Below are 20240 nucleotides of genomic sequence, written 5' to 3'. Positions count from 1 at the left end.
GATATTCTCCGGTAGATTAAAGTTTTTTTTTTTTTCCATTTCAGTGGTCAAAACATTCATTCGTGTTCAGTTTATAGAGAACATTCAGCCCAATACACTAACAGTGTTGAATAGTTTATTTAACAAATATAAATGTTACAAAATTCAATAAATAATGGGTGTGGTTTGATTTCATGTAGACTGAGTTCATCTTGCAGCCAATCAGGTAACTTCCTCATTTGCACCTAGAATGAGAGGATAGGGGGCGTGAGGTTAGGTATCGTAATAATGCAAATCGGTACGTGTCCACATAAGATAGTTTTTACAGAAATTGTCATGTCTGTTGTGGTACCATTGTGTTGCTGCTCCTCTCAATCTTCCTTCAAGTTATCAATTTGTTCTTGTGTCCTCTGAGCCAATTTCCTCTTCTCTGCCTGCTGCAGTTTCAAAGCTGCATCTGCCTTTTTACTCTGGTAAATCTTCACCCCAGCAAAGCCCAAACAAAGAATCAGTGTCTTTAGGGCTAAAATGTACAAGAGTACAGGTACATTGTCCAAAGCCTGGAAATGTAAAGAAATGTAACTTACAAAAGACAGTAATTGACTGAATTGGTACTCATGAAACTCGACTTTAGACATGCATGGTAAGCTAATTGGACACTAAAATTGCCCCCCAGGTATGAGTATGAGCGTGAATGGTCGTTTGTCTCCTTGTGCCCTGCGATTGGCTGGCCACTAAAAAGCCCCTGGCTCGACGTCGGCTGAGATAGGCTCCAGCACCCCCCGCGACCCTAGTGAGAAAATGATGATGAGGGCAACATGATGAACTGCTTCTATTTGGTGTCAGCTATATGACGTACAGGCGCCGCTCTTTATGTACACTCCGGACTTGATGTCCACATCCTAGAATTCCATAGCCATATACGGATCGGACAGCTGTACACCAGCCATTGCGTAAACGTCGTCGTGTTTTTTAGCTCGGAATTTTCATGCAGGCTAGCGATAAAACAACGATAAAGGCAGTCTCAGCCGTACAATAATACAGTCGCGGAAACCCAACGATTTAGCATTAGTTTGACGCTCGCGACAGCCGACAGGTGTGTTTGTCCAAATAGGAGAAAACGAAGAAGAGGATACAAGCAGACAAGTACTCGATGGCGCATCTACTTTGTCGTTTCTGGAATGATGATGTTGTGAATTGGTTACCTTCCAGTTGATCATTTTAGCTTAGAGAAGTTCCCAAGTTTGTCTTTGGCGAAAGGCAGCGTGAATATCATAGGTATCATAGACTGTGCCTAGAGGCTTTAAAGTGGAGTCGGCAGCGTAAGTGTCGAACGGCCATCTTGAAACGGAAATCCGAAAGGGTGATTCTGAAATAAATACTACTATAGAACCACGATGTATTCAGATTTGAGATTCAAAATCAATTTAAATTCTGCACTCCAACATGAGATGTAGCATGACGTTTAGACATCCAGTCTCGTGCATGTCACATTTCATGGCTTGGACGACAACTCAAAGAGGCAGGATTGAGGTTTAATAATGCTGTTTTATTTCATTGGTGTCGATCAAAATGAATAATGATTGGGATTTGTTCTATGAATGTATTTATAGAATAATAACACAATTGAGTTTGCCCAATAAAAATGGAATACATTTACAATAGAATATATACCAATATTACAACTCCCGATACCACAGTCACGGTGGCCGAGAGGTTAAGGCGTTGGACTCGAAATCCAATGGGGTTTCCCCGCACAGGTTCGAATCCTGTCCGTGACGTACTCTTTTTGCAAAATTGATTCCCAATTGTTCACCCAAAGTATGCATAAGTATGGCTAAAAATAGTACTAATTTATTCAGCCCAAGCAATAAAGCCCCCTGATACATCTTAACCAATTGTTCCCATTAAAGTGGTCAAAGAGATTGATTTATTATTCTGTAGAATATATAGTTTATGTATTGTGTGTGTGAGAGAAACATTTTTAACTTTATAGCCCAAGATATTGTCATAAGAACTAATGTTCTGTATGTTTTATAACATTTAATTGAACTCCAACTGCATAAAAATGATAATAGAAAGTTTTACTAAATAGTATTGCAAACTCTTAGTTGGAAATGAAAAAAAATGTACTCCAGTATCATTATATTTCCAGTTCTCCAGATACGATTTGAAGGATGTCACTTGCGAAAGTGGTCTTTACCGTTAGTTTTTTCTGTGTGTGTGGTCTGCGATTTTTCTGCAACCAATTAAGTTAAATCGTGTTATAAAAAAAGAGGCAAGGCACCCTTTCATCAACATGAACATTTTTTTATAGGTTCAGAGCAATAAATATTTCCACTTTTGCCTCTGCAATGTTGTCCAAAACAAAGTTACAAGTAATTTATTTCTATACATTGCTAAATCATCTTTAAAATAATGTAATCTCTCTGCACACATACAGTATTTGACACTACTGGTACAACTGTACACGTACTACCTCAGCACAGGAAGCACAGACAACATTTGCCATTTGATTTTCTTCAAAAGAAAAAGAAAAAGAGAAAGAGAGAGCGAGAGAAAAAAAAAAACAACAACAATCCCTGTTTTACCAGCAGCAGTAGTCAGAACAGACTCCCTGTAAAATGAAAAATGTCACTGTTGGTTCCTGACAAAGCTGCTTTTCATTGAATTCAACATGTTTTTATGTACAAAGTGACTTATCATACAAAGTTCCATTCAGTGCAGATAATGTAATAATAAATAAGACATGCACGGCAATAATGGAAAGAAGAGTTGAGGGCCGAGAGAGCATCATGACTCTTATTTTTGCAAATTTTTCATACAACGTGCTGAAACACACCATACACACACACACACCAAAAAAAAGACACATTTTCATTTTTATCCACTCATGTGATTGCTTTTAAGCCAACACCTCGATCGATGCCAAAACAAAACGTCAGTGAAAATTGTCCGTTAAGTCAAATGTTCCACAGGGGAAAAAGCCCAGGCAGGTTGGCGTTGGAATGCAATGACTCGCAAACCACGTAATCAATGACTTGATTGCATTTCTATTCATCCCTATATGAATATACAACCTTTATGACTCCATTCAAATAACGATTGAGCAGTCATTTTTGGTGTCGTCATATCAAGTCACATGACACAAATAGGTCGCGATTGAAATGTGTCTTGTAAACGCACTTCCTACCCGTGTGACATGTTTAGCCACATCAAGTCACCTTGTGGGTTCAGTATCAAGGCTTTGAAGGGCCTAGTGTTCCATGTTTTCACCAAAAAAATGCACCTTATGTATTTTTTGATCTGAAAAAGGAAACTGGGATTCTGTTTCCATAAGATCAAACCATTTTTAAGCAGTCTTTGAATAACTTGCGGTATATGGAATGTCCTGTTCAAATGGATGAACAAAAGGTCTCTTCACCAAAGGTGCTTTGGAAATGCATGATTTCTGCTAAATTCCAACCTTTGGAGACTCAGAACATGCTTGAAATGTGCCTTGTCACTCAAATCAAGCAATAATTAAACAGAGGCATCCCGGCTTCCTGTTCAATTTGCTTCGATTGCTTGTTTAATTGAACAAACGCGACGTGGATAGCTGCCTCGCCCACAAACAAGCATATTTTGTCAGCATCGAGACACAAAATACCTCAATATACTGAATGACATGAAAGCAAACACTTGTTTCACTATTCAAGCCTCAAGATTACAATATCCACAAGCGGCTTAATAAAGCCGTTGAGTATAAAGCCAGAAATGAAATGGAAATTGTTTCTCTGATTTCACAAACACCGAGGCATCAAGTGTGCCCGAGACATTTGTTCCCAAACTATTTATTCATCAACATGGCCAAAAATTAGGGACACCTCATTGGTAGAGACGGCTAGCCAGATATCCGACAGTTATTAACCGTTTTCTTTATTGTGTTTTTTTTTTGTGTTAAGTGACTCTAAAATTCATTTTTGGGCTGAAACCTGAAAATATGAGCAGCATGTTTGAGAGCTACAAGCAGACGGAAATCAATTATTGGCAGATATCTCATCGCATCTCATTTTCTGAACCGCTTTATCCTCACTAGGGTGGTAGTGGGTGCCCAGTGGACTTAAGGCCAGAGACGGGGTGGGCACCCTGAATGGGCAGCTAGCCAATCACAGGGCACAAGCAGGCGGGCAACCATCCATGATCACACTCTTACCTAGGTGCAATTTAGAGTGTCCAATCAGCCTTCCATGCATGTTTTTGGAATGTGGGAGGAAACCGGAGTACCCGGAGCAAACCCACACAGGCCTGGGGAGAACACGCAAACTCCACACAGGTGGACCGACCTAGATTTGAACCCAGGACGCCAGGAATGTGAGGCCGACGCGCTAATTACTCAGCGGCCGGGCTGATATATATAAATAAGATGTCCTGTTATTTTAAATGGAATAAATGAACCTTTAAGTTGTTGATCCATTTTGACAGTGTTTTGTAGCCCTATTTTTTCTTTCTTTTTTTAATTTTATTTTTTAAGTTGACGACCATTAAATCAGTGGCCATTATTATTACATTACCGAGGCCATTTAAGTCCGGTAATTAGAAATAGTGTACCTAAAAGCAATTAATTCTTCACAAATTGTGCATATATTCAGTGTACAGATTTCAAGTTGTAAATGATGCCTCTAAGTTTAGTTCTCAATTTTAACAAAGTAGGTATTGTTATGTGACATTTTCAGTGTCAGAATTTAAAGTTGAGTTACTTTTCCTGTCAGTGTATAAATGCTTTTAGTCATCATTAAGTCGTGTATAATTGGCGTAAAGACACTTCAAGTTCAAGTCCTTAGATAAGCTGAGTGAAAATGAATTTTAAGTTTCAAGTAATAAAATATTCACACTTTTACCATCGTAAAGGGGATGTTTAGTAGACTACCGTGGCTTTTTGTTGTTGTTTAATAAAACAAAAAAAACAAAACTGTGATTATTAGTTTTGTGAAAATACCCCATTAGCCCGCAAACATGAAAAACAAACATACCCAGTTGTGCGGGTGGACTCAAGAAAATGACATGCACATCCTCTCAAAGGCGATTTTCATAGTTGCATAATTGCAAAACATATTCCTCATAATCTTGAAAAAAATGACGTGTAGGTCCAGCTTTTGAAAACATATGTCATGTGTAGCGTGAAATAAAACTGTAATGAGGATTTATATTTTATCATTCTCATGTCTGAAGGCACATTGTGCTTCACTTTGTAATTTTTTTTGCTAGGGTCATGTAAATGATCAGCATTTGCTGAGCTAACAGTGCTATTTTTGGACTGTTTTTTTTTACGTCGTTTTCGTGCAGGGAAAAGCCTTCCAATGTTCTTTATTACCACCATTTTTGTAAAAAGGGACAGAGGGGCAAAGTTTAAATGTGCAAGTAAAATATTTCACTTAAAAAATGTGCATTTTTTATATTTTAGCAATTTTTGGGATATTACTGACCCGTCATGGGGAGACATAATTGATTTTTTTTAGTCATTTTAAAACACAATTCAATCTTACTTTTAAGACATTGTAACTTATTTGACTTTCTCAATGTTATAATTTCTTGAAAAAGAATTGAAAAATATTGAAAAATAAAAATCTGTACATTTATAATTTGACTAAAATATTTCGATTTGATTATTTACAATAAATCAAGTAAGAATTATTTGACAAAATAAATGCCCAAAAATGATGTATGATATAGTTTTACCAATATACGGGAGGAAATGGCCAAGTTATTGCAACAAACATTACAGGACTCTCATGTAAATACTTGATGCACAGATTCAAAGGACAAAGTAGACCACCTAAGGGTCCCACTTTTCAAGTATACTTCATATAGGTCAGTTAAATATTACCAGCCATGAAATGATGACTGTTTATACTTATGTTAAACATTTCGCATAATAATATCACTTATTAAGGATTAGTAACCCAATTATAAGCACTGACTGATGAGTCAGTAGTTAAAAAAAAAAAAACTCCCAGAAAGCACCCTGTATGGCATCATGGTTAATAGCTTAATCTCCTTCCTTGGCAACACCGAGTATCTCGTACAAAAAACATCAATACATCAAAATGCTTTGTTAACCCTATGAATTCGGGATACTTTATGGGTACACTGTAGACATCATCATGTTAGATGTCTTATTTTGATGTTTTTCTTAAAGCTTGTCTTGATTTGTCTTCTCTTGGTGTGTTTTGTATTATATTTTCTCCTTTGTTTCAATATGGTTTTCTGTTTTTTTTTTTTAGTTTTTTCATTTTTTTTTTTAATGACATGAAGTTTGTGTTCAGGTCTGTCTTCTCTTTGTCCAGATGTAATCTTCCCATTTTTTTTTTTTTGTGTATTTTGTCCTTGTCTTCATGTTTCACACGATACTCGTATATATAATGGTTGTAGTGAATAATTCATTGACCGGTGGAATCCATAACTATGAGAGTGCAGAAACCCTGTCAGCCAAAATATTTTCACAAAGCACGGAGATAGAAAACACCAAGAAAAAAAGTCCTGCTCCCTCTCAGCAGCGACTGCACAAGTCATGCATGGCTGTCATTTACAGATACAAAGTGCACCATACCCAACACTGTGCCCCTCTCCACTGGCCACGTCTATGAACAGCTAGATTCTCGTTTTCGGATGGAGCCCCTCCGCTGACCATACGTTAGTTAGCATCGCACATGCCCGTTCGAGTCACGTAACCCCACCGACGGGGGGTCGACCGATACGTGCCTTGGCGCTGACTGCCGGCCGGTTCTAGCTGCAAGGGAAGTGGATGTGAAAGTAGCACAGGCTGAGCAATTTCCGCTTCCCTCCTCGCAGTTCTCGCCGTCTAACCAGTTGGCCACTTTGAAAAGCCTGCACTTGTCCTCCGACTCTTCTCGTTCTCCTCATTCTTCTGAGCACCGCCCCCCGGTGGCCGATGACAAGCTGGGCCAGTGGCCTAGCTCGCCGGCTTCTCACACGACGGTGCTGATCCGACTGACCGGTTTGGACTTGGGCCCCGGGCCGCTCCCCGTCCCTGGGTGCGGGGAGAGCGGCGCGGTAGACGGGGGCGGCAACGGGGAGTGCGGCGGAGGTGGCGGGATGGAGGAGAGTGGCGGGTACTGAGGGGCATAGGTTTGCGGCAGAGTCTGCGAGACTAGGCGGGCCGAAGGCGTCTGGGGCGGCGGGGTGGAGAAGATGAAGTGGGTGGAGGGTGAGCTGGCGGGCGAAGGGCTCAGTGGTGAGTGAGTGGCGTGATTGTGAGAGTGAGAGTGAGCGTGGGGGTGGGGCTGGGAGTGCGAGATAGTGAGGGGCAACTTGCCTCCGCCGCCTGGCCGGTAGAGTGCGTGCGGTGTAGTTGGCGTGAGAGGCGAGTGAGGAGACAGCGGCGGAGGTGTGATGAAACCCGAGGCTGCGTTGTAGCGCTGGTGCTGGCCGGGGACCTGCTGAAGTCGCTGATGCGGCTGGATGTGAGACGGAACGCAGCCAGACGGCACGTGGCGCCGCGGCACCGAGACCCTGTGCGTGAGAGGGTGGTGCTGCGGAACGCTTTGAAGGTGGTAGCGGTGGTGATGGTGGTAGGGTGGTGGTGGGGTCTGTTGTTGCTGGCTCCCCACCGCTCCAACTCCTCCGCTGTTGCTGTGACAATATTGGGCGTGCAAAGTCTGGAGCTTGGACGGCGCTCCGCCCGTCCCACCTCCCCCTCCAATGCCGCCCGGGTCCGACTGGCCGAGGTTGGCAGATGGGGAGGAGCATGGGGAAGGGGAGGACGGGTGCGCGATGGGAGGCTCGGGAGCGGGGTAGTGGGGAGGGGAGGAGATCATCAAGGGACTCAAGGGACCCTGAGGTTTGGGTGAGGTCATCGTCAGGGGACCAGGAACCTTCCCTCTGCGGCTGCCAAAAAAGCTCCCCAGCCGGCCGCCGCCCGGCCCGATCCCCATGGCCATCCCTCCTCCGGCCCCAGCCACGCCCGCGCTCATGAGCGGAGACGGGCTCGGTCCGGCCTGGTTGAGACAGAGCCCCGGCCCACCGCCCACCCCTGTACCGGGGCTCTGAGTAGGGCGGTGTGGCCGGTAAGATGTCGGTGAAGAGGGGGCCATCATAGGGCTGTAGGACAGAAGCCCTCCCGGGTGGTATTGCTGGTGTGGCCGTGGGCTGCTAATGATGGACCCCTGATAGGACACGCACACAAGTACAATTAATGTAAATGATGCTTGGCGGGTTTTTAATTTTTTTTACCATTCTTGCAATTGTACTTGCTTGTTATTATTGGTCATTATTCTAGATTTGGACTAAACACAAAGTCACTTGGAATTAAGCCTTTGTCGGCCAAGATTGTTGGAGAATTGAGCCATTCATACACTTATATACAGCTTGTTTGGACTGGTGAAACATTAGAGGGAATATGGCAACCACCAAATTCAGTCAGTCCTTTCTTAATGTTGAAAATATTGATCGACGCCATTCCCGGTGTTACTTTTCAGAATTGCTAAACATTACGTAGAAACATTTGGCTCCTATGATCATATGTAATAGCAGTGGCATCATTCTTACTTCCATCGTGCTGTCCAATGAGCCCACGCTGTTCCGACGACCTCGCTTTCCTGTTCGCCAGTCAGAATGAAACAAAAGTTGTCATTAGCGTTTCCTGTGTTACACATTAAACTGATTTTTTTCCCTTAATTTACTTTGAATAGACCAATTTCGTGAATATAAATACATTACATACATAAATAACACAATATTCAATTATTTTTTCCACATTTTGAAAAAAGAATAGTCTCTGCTGACCGGTGTCTGACAGGTCTCTCAGCGATGAGCTTAGCGCTGTGCGTTTAAGTCCGTCCACTGACGCGTAAGTGTCGTCCATACTGGGCCGGCTTAGGGTGCCATTGACTGCATCATTTTTTGTGGCTATGGCCATTCCACCTACACCTCCTGGTCCACCCGTGGTCATAGCGGTGGGACGCATCACCCCTTTCTGCTTCTCAAGTTCGGCTGCGTGTGAAGCGAGAGGAGATTGTTAGAAAATGTGTGACAAACAACAACCTTGCATTATTACCATCCTTGCATTACCCTACTTACAATATTATCAATTCTGTAAACATTCTGAATTATTTAGATATTCAGAAAATTAAATTACTGTAAATAATGCATTAAAAGTATCAGTGAAAGAAAATGCGTCTACTATAGGTTCATTAAATTGCTACGCAAATAATTACATCATTAATTATATTATACTGATAATACAATGAAAACTTTAACTTTTTCTCCAATACAAACACTAAAATTGATGTCTTTGATTAAAAAAAGAAAAACAATTAACCCCCAAAACCCACACAAATCACTGGTATGTTTTAACATTCTTGACCAATACATTGTCGCATAGCTGTGTTGCCTACTTACACTCCACTCGGTATTTTTCCATGTCCTGCACCTCAGCCACACTCTCTTTCAGGTCTGACGTGAAGCGAACTCGGTCTTGCTGGCTCGGTGCCGTAAACACGATAAGGACCTTTCTCTCGCCCCCCGGGTTAGCCGACGTCAGCCTGATGCCATGAGGGTAATCTGCACAACACAACACAAACTTGATGGTAGTAGCATGGACATACCATTCATTACATGGTCATTTAAAGGGCAGTATATTTGTTTTTGGAAGCCACCCAGTTACATGTAGAGACAAAAACAAGTTCTTACAAGTGTTCTGGAAGGTGTGCACCTGCATGTCCACTAGTGGGAATGATTGTCGGAAACTGTAGGTCACAGAGGCCTTTTTCTTTTGAAAGATCTTTGTCACCTGGTTGGACAAGAAATTGAAGAGAAAGACTTAACATTAGAAAAAATCGAAAATTCTTGCAATTCTGGTTCTGGTAGTTTGTCAAATACATGTTTTTTTTTCTTCTTCATTACGAAAGAAGGCAGGGGGGCGGTAGGGATTCATTAAAAATTCACACAAGCTTACACCCAAACAACGGGATATCATCATTTAGACAGTTAATACAGTTAGTGTAGGAGGAGTGTCAAGTATTCCATTTCTTTTGTGTTTTCGGAGTCTTACCATCAGCAGGTCATTGAATAGGAAAACCTCTCTTTGGTGGACACCACTTCTCTGAGCTCGGTTTGGGTCGGGAACCTCAAACAATTGACAGCAGCACACCAGCCGGCGGTGAGGCAGCGACAGAACCTTAGAAATGTTTGTCAGTTTTTTAGTGAAAAGATACAGCAGCCCGAGAACAATACTCGAAGTAAGAGGTTCTTACGGGTTTCTTGCCGACCACCATTCTCTCCACTGCCTGCACTTGAGATACATGATCGTCATTGGTCCTCAGCTCCCACTTCTGGATTCTTCCATAGATGGATACTAGAAGGTCTCTGGGAATGTCCTGTCCGTTGTCAACACCTGAAAAGATAAAAACGAATCACTAACACGGAGTTGACGGAGAAGCATGTGGAAACTGTTTGGTTTAGATATAATTGAACACGTTTTCATAAGAATCTTATGTTTTACAAGCGTTAAAGATAAAGTCGAGTCAGAGCTTCAGACAATTTTTCACTTCAATTTCTCAAGTGGCCCATTTAAAAACGGCCTTGCAACGAAATAATGCTATCACTTTCAGACAAAATAAAGCTTTGCCCCTGAAAATGTCAACTAAATCCTGCACAAAGCACAAGTAAGTTTTAGGAAGCAAATAAGAGTTTGACTGTGGTACAGTAGCAACATTGGCTTCGACAAGTGCAACAGAGAAAGATTTACCTCGTAGGTTCTTGATAAAGTCATCCAGCTTCATTTTTCTCTCCGGCTTTATGTTAGGGCTGTACATGTCCGTGTTGAGGAGAATGATGGCAAATGCCAGGATGAAGATGGTGTCTGGATTTTGGAACTGCCGTATTAGCACGGGGTTGCAAACACAGTAGCGTTGACTGCAAGGCAAGAGCATAAAAGTCAGACAAATTCTGCCGCTTGCCATCCAAGAAATTGGGCCTACCTGAAAGCCTCCACTAATCGCTCCACACGTTGTGCTTCACCCTGAACTTTGATCTGAGCTTGGAACTTCCTCAGGGCGTCATCGAGGTCCATTCCCGAGAAGTCCATCTCATCCAAGACACAGCTAAAGACGAAAAATGGACAGGAGTTAATCACCAAAATGGTTCCAAATGGTTCTATGATGAGAGATGTGATAGGGAAACTTGGTGCTCACTCTAGCACATCCTTGTTGAACTGCTGCCGACTGCCCAGAAACTCGCCAATCATCTGCCGGCTCAGACCTTTTCTCTCCAGGATGAACCTAGCGATGCCCACCGGCGTGTCCGATACGAAGCCCCTCTCGATCAGGTACTGGATTCCCTTCTCTGGCTTCCTGTGAACCCAAATCGAACCTTTTTGTACTACTAAAAGTAGTGGAAACGGTCTAAAAAGAACCATGACAAGTTTTTTTTCAAACTAAAACTAAAATTTAGTCTAATTTAATCTAATCCTTTGATGAAAATCTTGAGACACTGTATTAGTTGTCACAAAAAATCCAGTGTTCATGACAATAAAAGAGTATGAAGTCTATAGATACTACGTTTTAATTTAACACCAATTTTCCGAATAAAAATGTCAACATAGATGATTTATATTTCTTCAAACACAGATGTCTGTATTTAACGGAAGTCCTGCACATTTCTTCATGTCATTATGCGTTTTCACAATTATATTTCTTGACTATGTTTCTTTAATATCTTTTTTTAATCATTCACTCTTAAATAAACACCTCTCTGTATCCACTCTAATTTTGGAGGTGTACATTTCCAATAGCAGTCTTTGAAAATATTGTAGGTCCAAATAATAAAATCACTTTACAGTACGTATGTCGTACTACTTGGAGGCACAAACGCGAACCTTCACGCAAGATACGTGAGCTGTCGAGTCAGCCGAAAAAAAGCACCAAAAAAGGCACTCATTGTTAGGCTGGAGAGACTTCAAAGCACCACTATCGAGGCCCACTTCCACTGGCCTCGAATCAGCAAAAAAAAAAAAAAGAGAAAAAGGAAACCCAACCCAACCAAAAGACTTGCTTTATCGGCTGTAATGCCAGTGAAGAAGGCTAATTTATAGTTATTGCTTATTCCATGTAAATGTGCTGAAATTTACACTGTGGTTGTGTGGTTAATGGGAAATTAGCAAGGGTCATCAGGTAATCCAGTACGAATTGAGAATTTGTCGTCAAAGAAAACAATGTGTTTTCTAGAATGTTAAATTACCGTATTTTCACGGCTATAAGGCGCACCGCATTATAAGGCGCACCCTCAATGAATGACATTTTTTCCATATATAAGGCGCACTGTATAATAAGGCGCACTGTATTATAATGCGCACTGGATTATAAGGCGCACTGTCTATTTTGGAGAAAATTTAAGACTTTTAAGTGCGCCTTATAGTCGTGAAAATACGGTACAAAGACTTGCTTTAGCGGCTGTAATGCCAGTCAAGTAGACTGATTTACAGTTATTGCTTAAACCATGAAAATTTGCTGAAATTTACATAGTGGTTGTGTGGTGAATGGGAATTTACCAAAGGCCATCAGGTAATCCAGTAGGAATGAAGGATTTGAAATCTCATTATACTTGTATAATGACAATAAAAGCATTCAATTCAATTTGTCGCCAAACAATCCAATTAATGTGTTTTCTCAAACATTTTCAAATACATACTTTGCTTATCACTCAGATTTTAATCAAACTCAAGAGGGAATCTTACTTGTTGAAGAGGTTGAGTCCGATGCGGTAGTGGCGCCGCTGGACGACATCATTGTCAAAAGCGGGCGAGTCCCAGCTCTGGCGACTCTCGCGCTGATACGTCTGCGTGCTGAGCGTCGCCACCGTGGGCTCGCGCAAGCTATCGCGCGATGACGAGCCCGAACTGCCATTGTTGACGGTGGTGTCGTCATTGGAGTTGGTGGTGGTGGAGTTAACGCTCTCGTTGTCGCCGTCAGAGCACAGAAGATGGTGATGCAGTGGGTGGTGAAGGTGCGGCTGATGGTGGAGGTGGTGCAGGTGTGGGTGGGTGTCGGCGGAAGATGACAGCGGCGAGGGCGTGAGCGGCGGGGGCATCGGAGAGAGGGGTGGAACGGGCGAGGGTAGAGGCGAAGGAGGAGCTTCCGGATAGCCGTGAGGGAGGTGGTGATGATGGTGGTGCAGTTGGTGGTAGAGGTGCTGGGTAAAGTGAGGCACGTAACTGACCCCGCCATGGTGCGCGTACGCCATGTGATTGTATTGCGGGTGGTGGTGCAGGACAGTGGGCAAATGGGGGACGGGCAACGGGTGCGAGTGCTGTAGCGGGTAAGGCAGTGCGTGAGATGGCAAGGTACGAGCTGAGGGAATGGGCACGGTGGTGGGAGCCGAACTTCTCGTCTGCCCTTGTGCCATCACCACTGAGCGGCCGTTGGGTTTGTGTTTGATGGTTCCCTGCAATGATTCTGCCTCGCTACTCCCTGCCCCGCCGCCTCCGTGTTCTTCTTCTGCGCTCTCACCATCTCCACCGCCACTTTCTTCTTCTGCCCCTTGTTCTGCTGCTCCTGATGGCTCCTGCTCATAGACCAGGCGCCCGATTGAGCCTCGCTCGGACCTGAAAATTGACAGTAGAAGTTAAAATATTGATAGATGCAGGACAAAGTACAAACAGGGTGCGTTTTAAGGTTTTGTTTTTTGTTTGGGGATTTATTTTTCTGTAAACTTTAACTCTCTACATGTAAAAACTTTACTTTTTACTCCTTTCGACTATCTTCATCTGCCACGGAACACGAATTCCGATTTTCAGCCATCAAATAAATTCCAAAAGATGAGACTCGGAGGAGCAGATGCTGGTTAATGACCAACCCGCAGGGACAAAAACTCCTTACTAACCCATCCTACTTCCATCCCATTAAAGGCAGACATTATTAAACCCAAAAATAGACTGCAGTTTTTAAGTACCTTTGGACTTGATTCACAAAGGTAGTTTAAATTTAATTCGTATGGTTTTATATTTCTATTCCAGAATTAGTTAGAAGAAGAACAAATATGTCCTGAACCCATTCAACACTTTTCTATTGACTCAATGTGATTTGGTTTTCCGACTAACCTGTCACTCATGTCGACCGAGCTATCACTGGGGGGTTCAATGGTCAAAACAGGCAGGTGTGATCCTGCGGCGGCCCTCCCTCGATACTCTCCCCGACACTCGGTACAAGGGGTGCTGCTCCTCCGGCTGGTGTTGCCGCCTCGTTCGGTGTCTCGACTGTCCTCCCTCCCGCTAGCTCCGCCCCAATACTCAGTGTCAGAGCTGGAGGCCGGGCAAGACAGCGGTGAGGACGGCGGCCTCGAGTTTGGCGAGGACGGCAGGCAACCGTCGTCCATATAGAGGGTGACATCGCTGAAGGAGGTCGCCGTACTGTCTTCGTGCATGGCCGCGCCGGACACTCCTCGCCCAACTCGGCCCACTTGACCCACCACGCGATGAGATGAAGTGCCACCCCAGGAACACTCTCTGTAGTCTTCCTCTTCCTCCTCCTCTTCCTCCTCCTCTTCCTCTTCATCACCCTCTTCCTCTCCATCTCCTCCTACTTCCTGGGAATCTTCACGGCCGGATTGACAGGTGAGCGAGTCGTCCATGGAGTCTGCCAGCGACTTGACCTGACAGGCAGGCACGAACAAACACAAGCCGTTTTATGTCTCGCCCTTGAGTTTGTTGTTATTTTGTGAGAAAATGGAAGAAAAATCAGCCAACAAGCTGAAGAAATAACAGTGGGCACCTGTTTGGAGAAAGAGTCCTCGATATCTCCCGTGTCTTCGGAGACCTGCGGACCTGAATATCCTTGACTCTGTGGCTGACGCTCATCGAAAGAATACTGCACACACACACACAGAAGTGGGTGAGTATCCACCCTGGATGGGTATATGAAAAGGTGTTTGTGTATACGGTACCTGCATCCGCATGTTGGACAATATGATGCGGCGTGTCATTCGGCTCTCCGATGCAGAGCTGCGCAGCCTCTGGAAGTTCTTGTTCATGCGGTATTGCCGAAAGGCCGTCTGAATGGTCCTGGCCGCCCGCCGGGACACAAACTGGCCACCGTACTTCCTCTCCAGCATTTCCACCTGAACAAGAATCGAACCGATCAGGAGTGTCTCTACCCTGGTGGGCTCGGAGTGGGTTCCCGAGGGAGTGTCACCACCTTCTTGTCCTGGAGGTCCGTGGAGAGCTCATAGCTGTCAGAAAGGGCCTTGCAGCGTTTGCTCTCCTCCTCCTCTTGCTTGCGTAGTGCCAGGCTGGCAGGCTGCTGGCGACTCCGCTGAGCCCACGTCAAGCTTGCAGCGCTGGGAGTAGAGACGGGCGAGCTGTCCTGTTTAATGACACCGGCATAGTTAGTTGGCAAGCTACTACCATTCCAATCAACTCTATGTCTTGCTGACAATTTCTTAGTGACAGCGTGTCTGATGAACATTATTCCTAACTGACGATTTTTGCAAAACACCTGCCAAGTAGTTCCCCTGTGTATCCACTGCTGACGGTCTGTCAGAAGTGGTTACTCAACCAGCCACACTCTTGTTCACGTCTTTTGAGTGGAAATGGAACTGCTGTGTTCTATCTTTCAAATACGTTGATTCTCACTAGTCGCTACTTTTCCAAAATGAAAACTGTGAACGGGTGTGTGTGGATATTACCTGTGTGTGAGGGGCTATCAATGGCCCGCTGGAAAGGCTGGTGGCCGAGGCGTAAGGGTGGCTGTACAAGGAATCTGGAAAAGGGAGCGCCTCTGGACACCGTTGCTCACCTTCCACACTAAAGACAGAGAAACAATAGAATGTTGCATCACAGTTACCTGAAGAAAGCCTATTGTTAGTCTGCATGCGCGTCAGGATATTCATAATCAATAGGATTCGTCAGCGTCAATGTCACCCGTTAAGACGCGACAGAAGCAAACGTGGGCACTGCCAAGTTCATGCAGACACACACACACTCAAAGTTGTCTTTGCGTTTACAGAAATCTATACCATTAGGTGTTTTTAATGGTGTGGAGTTGCTTTGCTGAAATGTCTTCATATATTGGCTACCATTAGCACTATATATCCAATCCATTTTGACGGGGATGGCCTGGTAGAATGGTACTGAAACATACGCATTTTTTGCTAATACTCACTATTATTTCAATTATTGTATGTCTTATCATTGTCAATGTCGGTCAATAATTGAATTGTCTATGCTATTTAGAAAAAAACATTCATTAAGTAATTTGAAGTAATGTATATTTGCATGTAGTAATACATATCAATAAATATACCAGCAAGCCCCCTGCTTATGTGCCCGGTGGGCTCGCCGTGCTCTACATTCTGATACAACGGGGACTCTGACAAATGTGTGTCAGTGAGCCATCGCTTTGTAAACCAGAGTGTGTATCTCTGTGTGTGCGTGCACTCAAATAACAACCAAATGCCATTGGACCCGGAGGTCTTCTTTTCCACCCCCTGCAGATGGTCCACTCCTTCCTACTGTGTTCTAACGATGCGACATTAGATGAAGGTGGTAGTATAAGTATAGATAGAACAATGTGGTGTCCCACGAAGGACTCTCCTGCCAATCCGTATCGACACACCCAGACTCGCGCCATAGGAGGCGCTTTTTTTTGTCTGTTTCCCTCAGTTTTGGCTCTATTTTTGGTTATTTTTTTCTCTCAGTCTGCCCAGTACTGTCGGCAACAGGGTCTCTACTTTGGCGAACTTGCCGGCCTCCCAATAGCGAGTCTAGCGCTTCTGAGGATTAGGCATCAGGCACTTTGGGTGAATCTACAACATCAATAACAACAATTGGCTGTGCCCACCCATACCTGTACTGAAGAGTAATTGGGATATAATAGTTTTCATAGCTGTTTATTAGACAATTGAGTTACCCTGTGCTGCAGATACCACCTGAATGGAACCTCTGAAATAAAGTAGCATGTGCTTGAAGTGATAAAAAAAAAAAAAAATAAACCTCCTGTTTGCCCAAGCAAGGTCATGGACAAGTTCCAGTGTGTCCAGGACTCTGCAATCAGAGTCTCACCCTCTCTGAAGTTCTGGCATCACATCAACCCAATCCCTCCTGCAACTTCAATGACACGTTCTATTGCAGATTTTAGTGATTATGTAGAAGGTGCCTGTAGTCTACAAGGTGGTGATTATTTCCCTCTTGAATGTTCTACAGGTTGGAATGTCCTTGAGTTCAAATATTTAAAATCTAAAAAGATTTTGTCGAAAAAGCTACAAGAGTGACAATCACCAATTGCTTTCTTCATGTTTTGTTGTACATTTCACCAAGTGGCTATTTGCTTTGAGCTATAAATAAAACCTCCCTGTCGTCTGTTGCAGGCGGGAGCGTCGCCAGGAGCCCACCTGCTGCCACGTTATTGGCTGCGGAGTTCTGGAAGCGTGAACGAGGCGGAGACAAAGAAGGAGGTGTGGAATTAAGTGTGTAGAGGAGAGACAGCATGAGTCAGAATGCCAGGGAAACAATACGGATGGTTGAAAAGCAAGGAGACATTGGAGACTCGTTTTTGTAACTACCCAGGACATTAAAGTCAACAATAACTATGATGTTTTGGGGGAAATATAAAATACAATGAAGTCAATTAAAGTCTCTGCTTTCCATGTCTTTTAATAGCTATCACAAGCAAACATCACACCTCTGGCAGGTCTGTGATTCTCGGAGATATTTTGGAGGTGAGAGTTTAATTAGACAAATTGACGAGATGTTGAATGCTCTGCAGAAAGTATATCTAGCGATATTTCCCTAACAACTAGAAAGTTTTCCTACATGGTATGATGGGGTCATACTGCAAAAGCCAACTATGACCATCCCGTGTTAACCATTAAAGTACTCTGATGAATTTTATGCAATGCAATGGACATTGTCAAACATGTTTTCCATGTCGGGTCATGTTCATATAATGGCGTGATACAACATGACCATATGTAAAGAACATGTTAAATTAGACCGGTCATACATGTCATGATGTTTGCACCAACACAGGCTTGGTCAACAGTAAGCTAGATGTTTTTGGTAAACCAAATAACATTTAGTAGTGTAAATCTTTACATTAAATTATTAGCATCACACATAAGAATCACAAGTCTGGGCATGATTGCGGCTGTGTAAGTAAAGGCCTTTCACATTAGCGACGGTCGCAGCCGGCAGTTTGTCATGCAGAAAACTGTTCATCGTGCATGTGGAAAGGGGCGTTCCCGGTGGCAGTGTGCATTCGTGACCATTTCGTTAGTGGCAAAGCACGAGTGACTTTGCCGAGAAGGGTTGAATTCCCAAATAGAAACTTGTTTTATTTCAGAACGTCAAAATCTGGCTTGCCAGAATGGAGCTTTTGACTTCTTAACTTTCTGCTCGCTGTAACGTCAGCACCATAGGAGATCCTTCATTTTGCTATTGTGTTGCGTTTTGCCGTGGGACCCTTTTGCACCGGTTGGCCGCTCGTGTGAAAAGGTTTTTACAGGCATGCTGGTTACAACTTGATTCAATGGACATAATAGTCATTTAATGCCAACTTTCCCAGTTAACATAGACATTTGTTGTGCGGCAGTATATAGCCTTCAATGGTAGTGAATGAGGTGATATCAGTGTGACTGATTAGTTAGAACTCATCCAGTCAAAGAGGGCATGATTGCATCAACATGTTATCAAAATGATGTCATTGTACCAAAACGACATAACTGCCCTGATGGTATACCAATGTGACTAAATGAACCAGCTGTGACTAACATTTTTAAACATGATCCACTTGACCAAATGAGGCCTGATAGCACCAACTTGAGCAACTACACATATGCCATATGCCAGTTTTGAGTGGGCGAAATGGACATAATTATGCTACCAATTCAACTAAGTACTGTATTCTTGACAGTACACTGAGTATTCCAATCGATCTGTAAGGATGGAATGTGACATGGTTTGCCTGGTAATGCATTTGGGATGAACTGGATAGCTAAAACTATTACAATCTAACGTTACATATTCTGGTAAGTGGGGTGGCCAACACTTTTATAGGGGTGGCCGTGGCCCCGTGGTGGCGTCATTAGTGAAACAAGCATGATACTACCAATGTGACTAGTAGGTATAATTTTGACATGACTAAATAGCCATGATAGGACTAAATGGACACAATAATGGCTATTTAAGTACTGCCACACGTTTAAGTCGGTTATGAATCATCATCAATGAGATCTCTGACTTTGAGTGTCATGAATTACCCATGACGCAGCACATAACAATAGTCGTCAGGTCGGCCATGTTGTCTGTAATGTTGAACTACGTACTTTGAATGGCTTTCTGCATTGTCGCTCTGCTTCTCAGCTACCACACACAGGCACACACACACTGAGCACCTTCTGCTTTGAGGGGGTGTTTGAATCCCACAGAATACTGCAGAACACAAAACACATGCGCCCCGGTGCACGCACATACACAAACACGCACACACACACGTAAACACAATTCTCCCCACGCTGCAGTAAAGCTGGTCATAAAATTGGTCATCTTGTATCTGGGATCTGACGTAACAATCCTCCATCATCCACCCACAATCCTCTGTGCAGACACACAGATTCAAGCTTGTGCACGCGCATTTCTCTGATAGTGTATAACGAAGCGTCGTTAACATTTTGCCGCATCATTCCTGGGATCACGGAGAGAAACGAAAGCCGGTCTAATAGAGAGTGACACAACTATTTGTTTCTTCTGAAAATTGATATCACCGACATGACTAAAAGGGCATTAAGGTATTAATTATGGATGACCCGATACATATTTTTTTGACTGATCTGAATAGGGTTTGTGTGATATATTTTACCGATGTGTTTTTGAATTAACGCTTTGATTTTTAGACCATTAAAAATAATGCCAAAATATGGTAATTGGCTACATACATCCCTTTTTATTTTGATTTATCAAAATTAACTGTATTGCTCCAAACTTGCTCTACCTACACGTTTAAGAAATACCTTCAATAAAAAAATCCAAAATAGTTCAAACTGAAAATCTGTAATACAACAAAGTTCAAAAGACAATAAATGAGAAAAAGTCAAGAAAAAAAACTGCGGTTGCTAACATCTTACTCGACTTTAAATGGCTTTAAAGTGAGCCCTCGGGACAACACTAGTATTAATTTCACCAAACCGGTTCATACAGGAAAATATATGATTGTCATTACATCAGTAACTGAATTGGTCATTTTCAGTCTCCATGACGATATTGGCTAAATTAT

The 20240-nt window shown here is 43.2% G+C and overlaps 2 protein-coding genes and 1 non-coding gene across 9 annotated transcripts in view; 1 reads left to right on the top strand and 2 right to left on the bottom strand.

The window, feature by feature from the left end:
* Positions 1-101: 101 nt before the first annotated feature.
* Positions 102-1337, bottom strand: smim11 (small integral membrane protein 11). Of its 2 annotated transcripts, none has more exons than XM_077723001.1 (3): positions 1185-1337; positions 322-539; positions 102-226 (listed from the first exon to the last, which is right to left on the bottom strand). In XM_077723001.1, exons 1-2 carry the CDS (start codon positions 1197-1199, stop codon positions 351-353), a joined length of 204 nt encoding a protein of 67 aa, XP_077579127.1. In that variant the 5' UTR covers positions 1200-1337; the 3' UTR covers positions 102-226; positions 322-350. The 2 variants fall into 2 exon arrangements, with proteins under 2 accessions (XP_077579127.1, XP_077579118.1); XM_077722992.1 differs by having other exon boundaries at positions 102-224; positions 332-539.
* Positions 1338-1678: 341 nt separating this feature from the next.
* On the top strand, positions 1679-1760 carry trnas-cga (transfer RNA serine (anticodon CGA)). The gene has a single exon. It is a non-coding gene; the product is annotated as a tRNA-Ser (tRNA).
* A 3703-nt stretch (positions 1761-5463) lies between these two features.
* The window catches only part of LOC144204741 (IQ motif and SEC7 domain-containing protein 1-like), a 40668-nt gene continuing 25891 nt past the window's right edge, over positions 5464-20240 (bottom strand). For all 6 annotated transcript variants that reach the window (XM_077728876.1, XM_077728878.1, XM_077728879.1 and 3 more), the window contains 16 exons: positions 15658-15775; positions 15168-15335; positions 14917-15090; positions 14745-14840; positions 14075-14625; positions 12713-13579; positions 11172-11330; positions 10959-11081; positions 10727-10893; positions 10233-10372; positions 10031-10156; positions 9670-9769; positions 9379-9540; positions 8764-8970; positions 8527-8576; positions 5464-8144 (listed from right to left, as the gene is read on the bottom strand). In XM_077728876.1, coding sequence (XP_077585002.1) covers positions 6948-8144; positions 8527-8576; positions 8764-8970; positions 9379-9540; positions 9670-9769; positions 10031-10156; positions 10233-10372; positions 10727-10893; positions 10959-11081; positions 11172-11330; positions 12713-13579; positions 14075-14625; positions 14745-14840; positions 14917-15090; positions 15168-15335; positions 15658-15775 — 4405 coding nt within the window. In that variant the 3' untranslated portion in view covers positions 5464-6947. The remainder of the gene's footprint in view (positions 8145-8526; positions 8577-8763; positions 8971-9378; positions 9541-9669; positions 9770-10030; positions 10157-10232; positions 10373-10726; positions 10894-10958; positions 11082-11171; positions 11331-12712; positions 13580-14074; positions 14626-14744; positions 14841-14916; positions 15091-15167; positions 15336-15657; positions 15776-20240) is intronic.

This window comes from Stigmatopora nigra, chromosome 1, assembly GCF_051989575.1.
Source record: "Stigmatopora nigra isolate UIUO_SnigA chromosome 1, RoL_Snig_1.1, whole genome shotgun sequence".
In the NCBI taxonomy this organism is placed as follows: Eukaryota; Metazoa; Chordata; class Actinopteri; order Syngnathiformes; family Syngnathidae; genus Stigmatopora; species Stigmatopora nigra.
The sequence above is the reverse complement of the archived record's forward strand: the minus strand, read 5'-3'. Positions and strand labels throughout refer to the sequence as shown.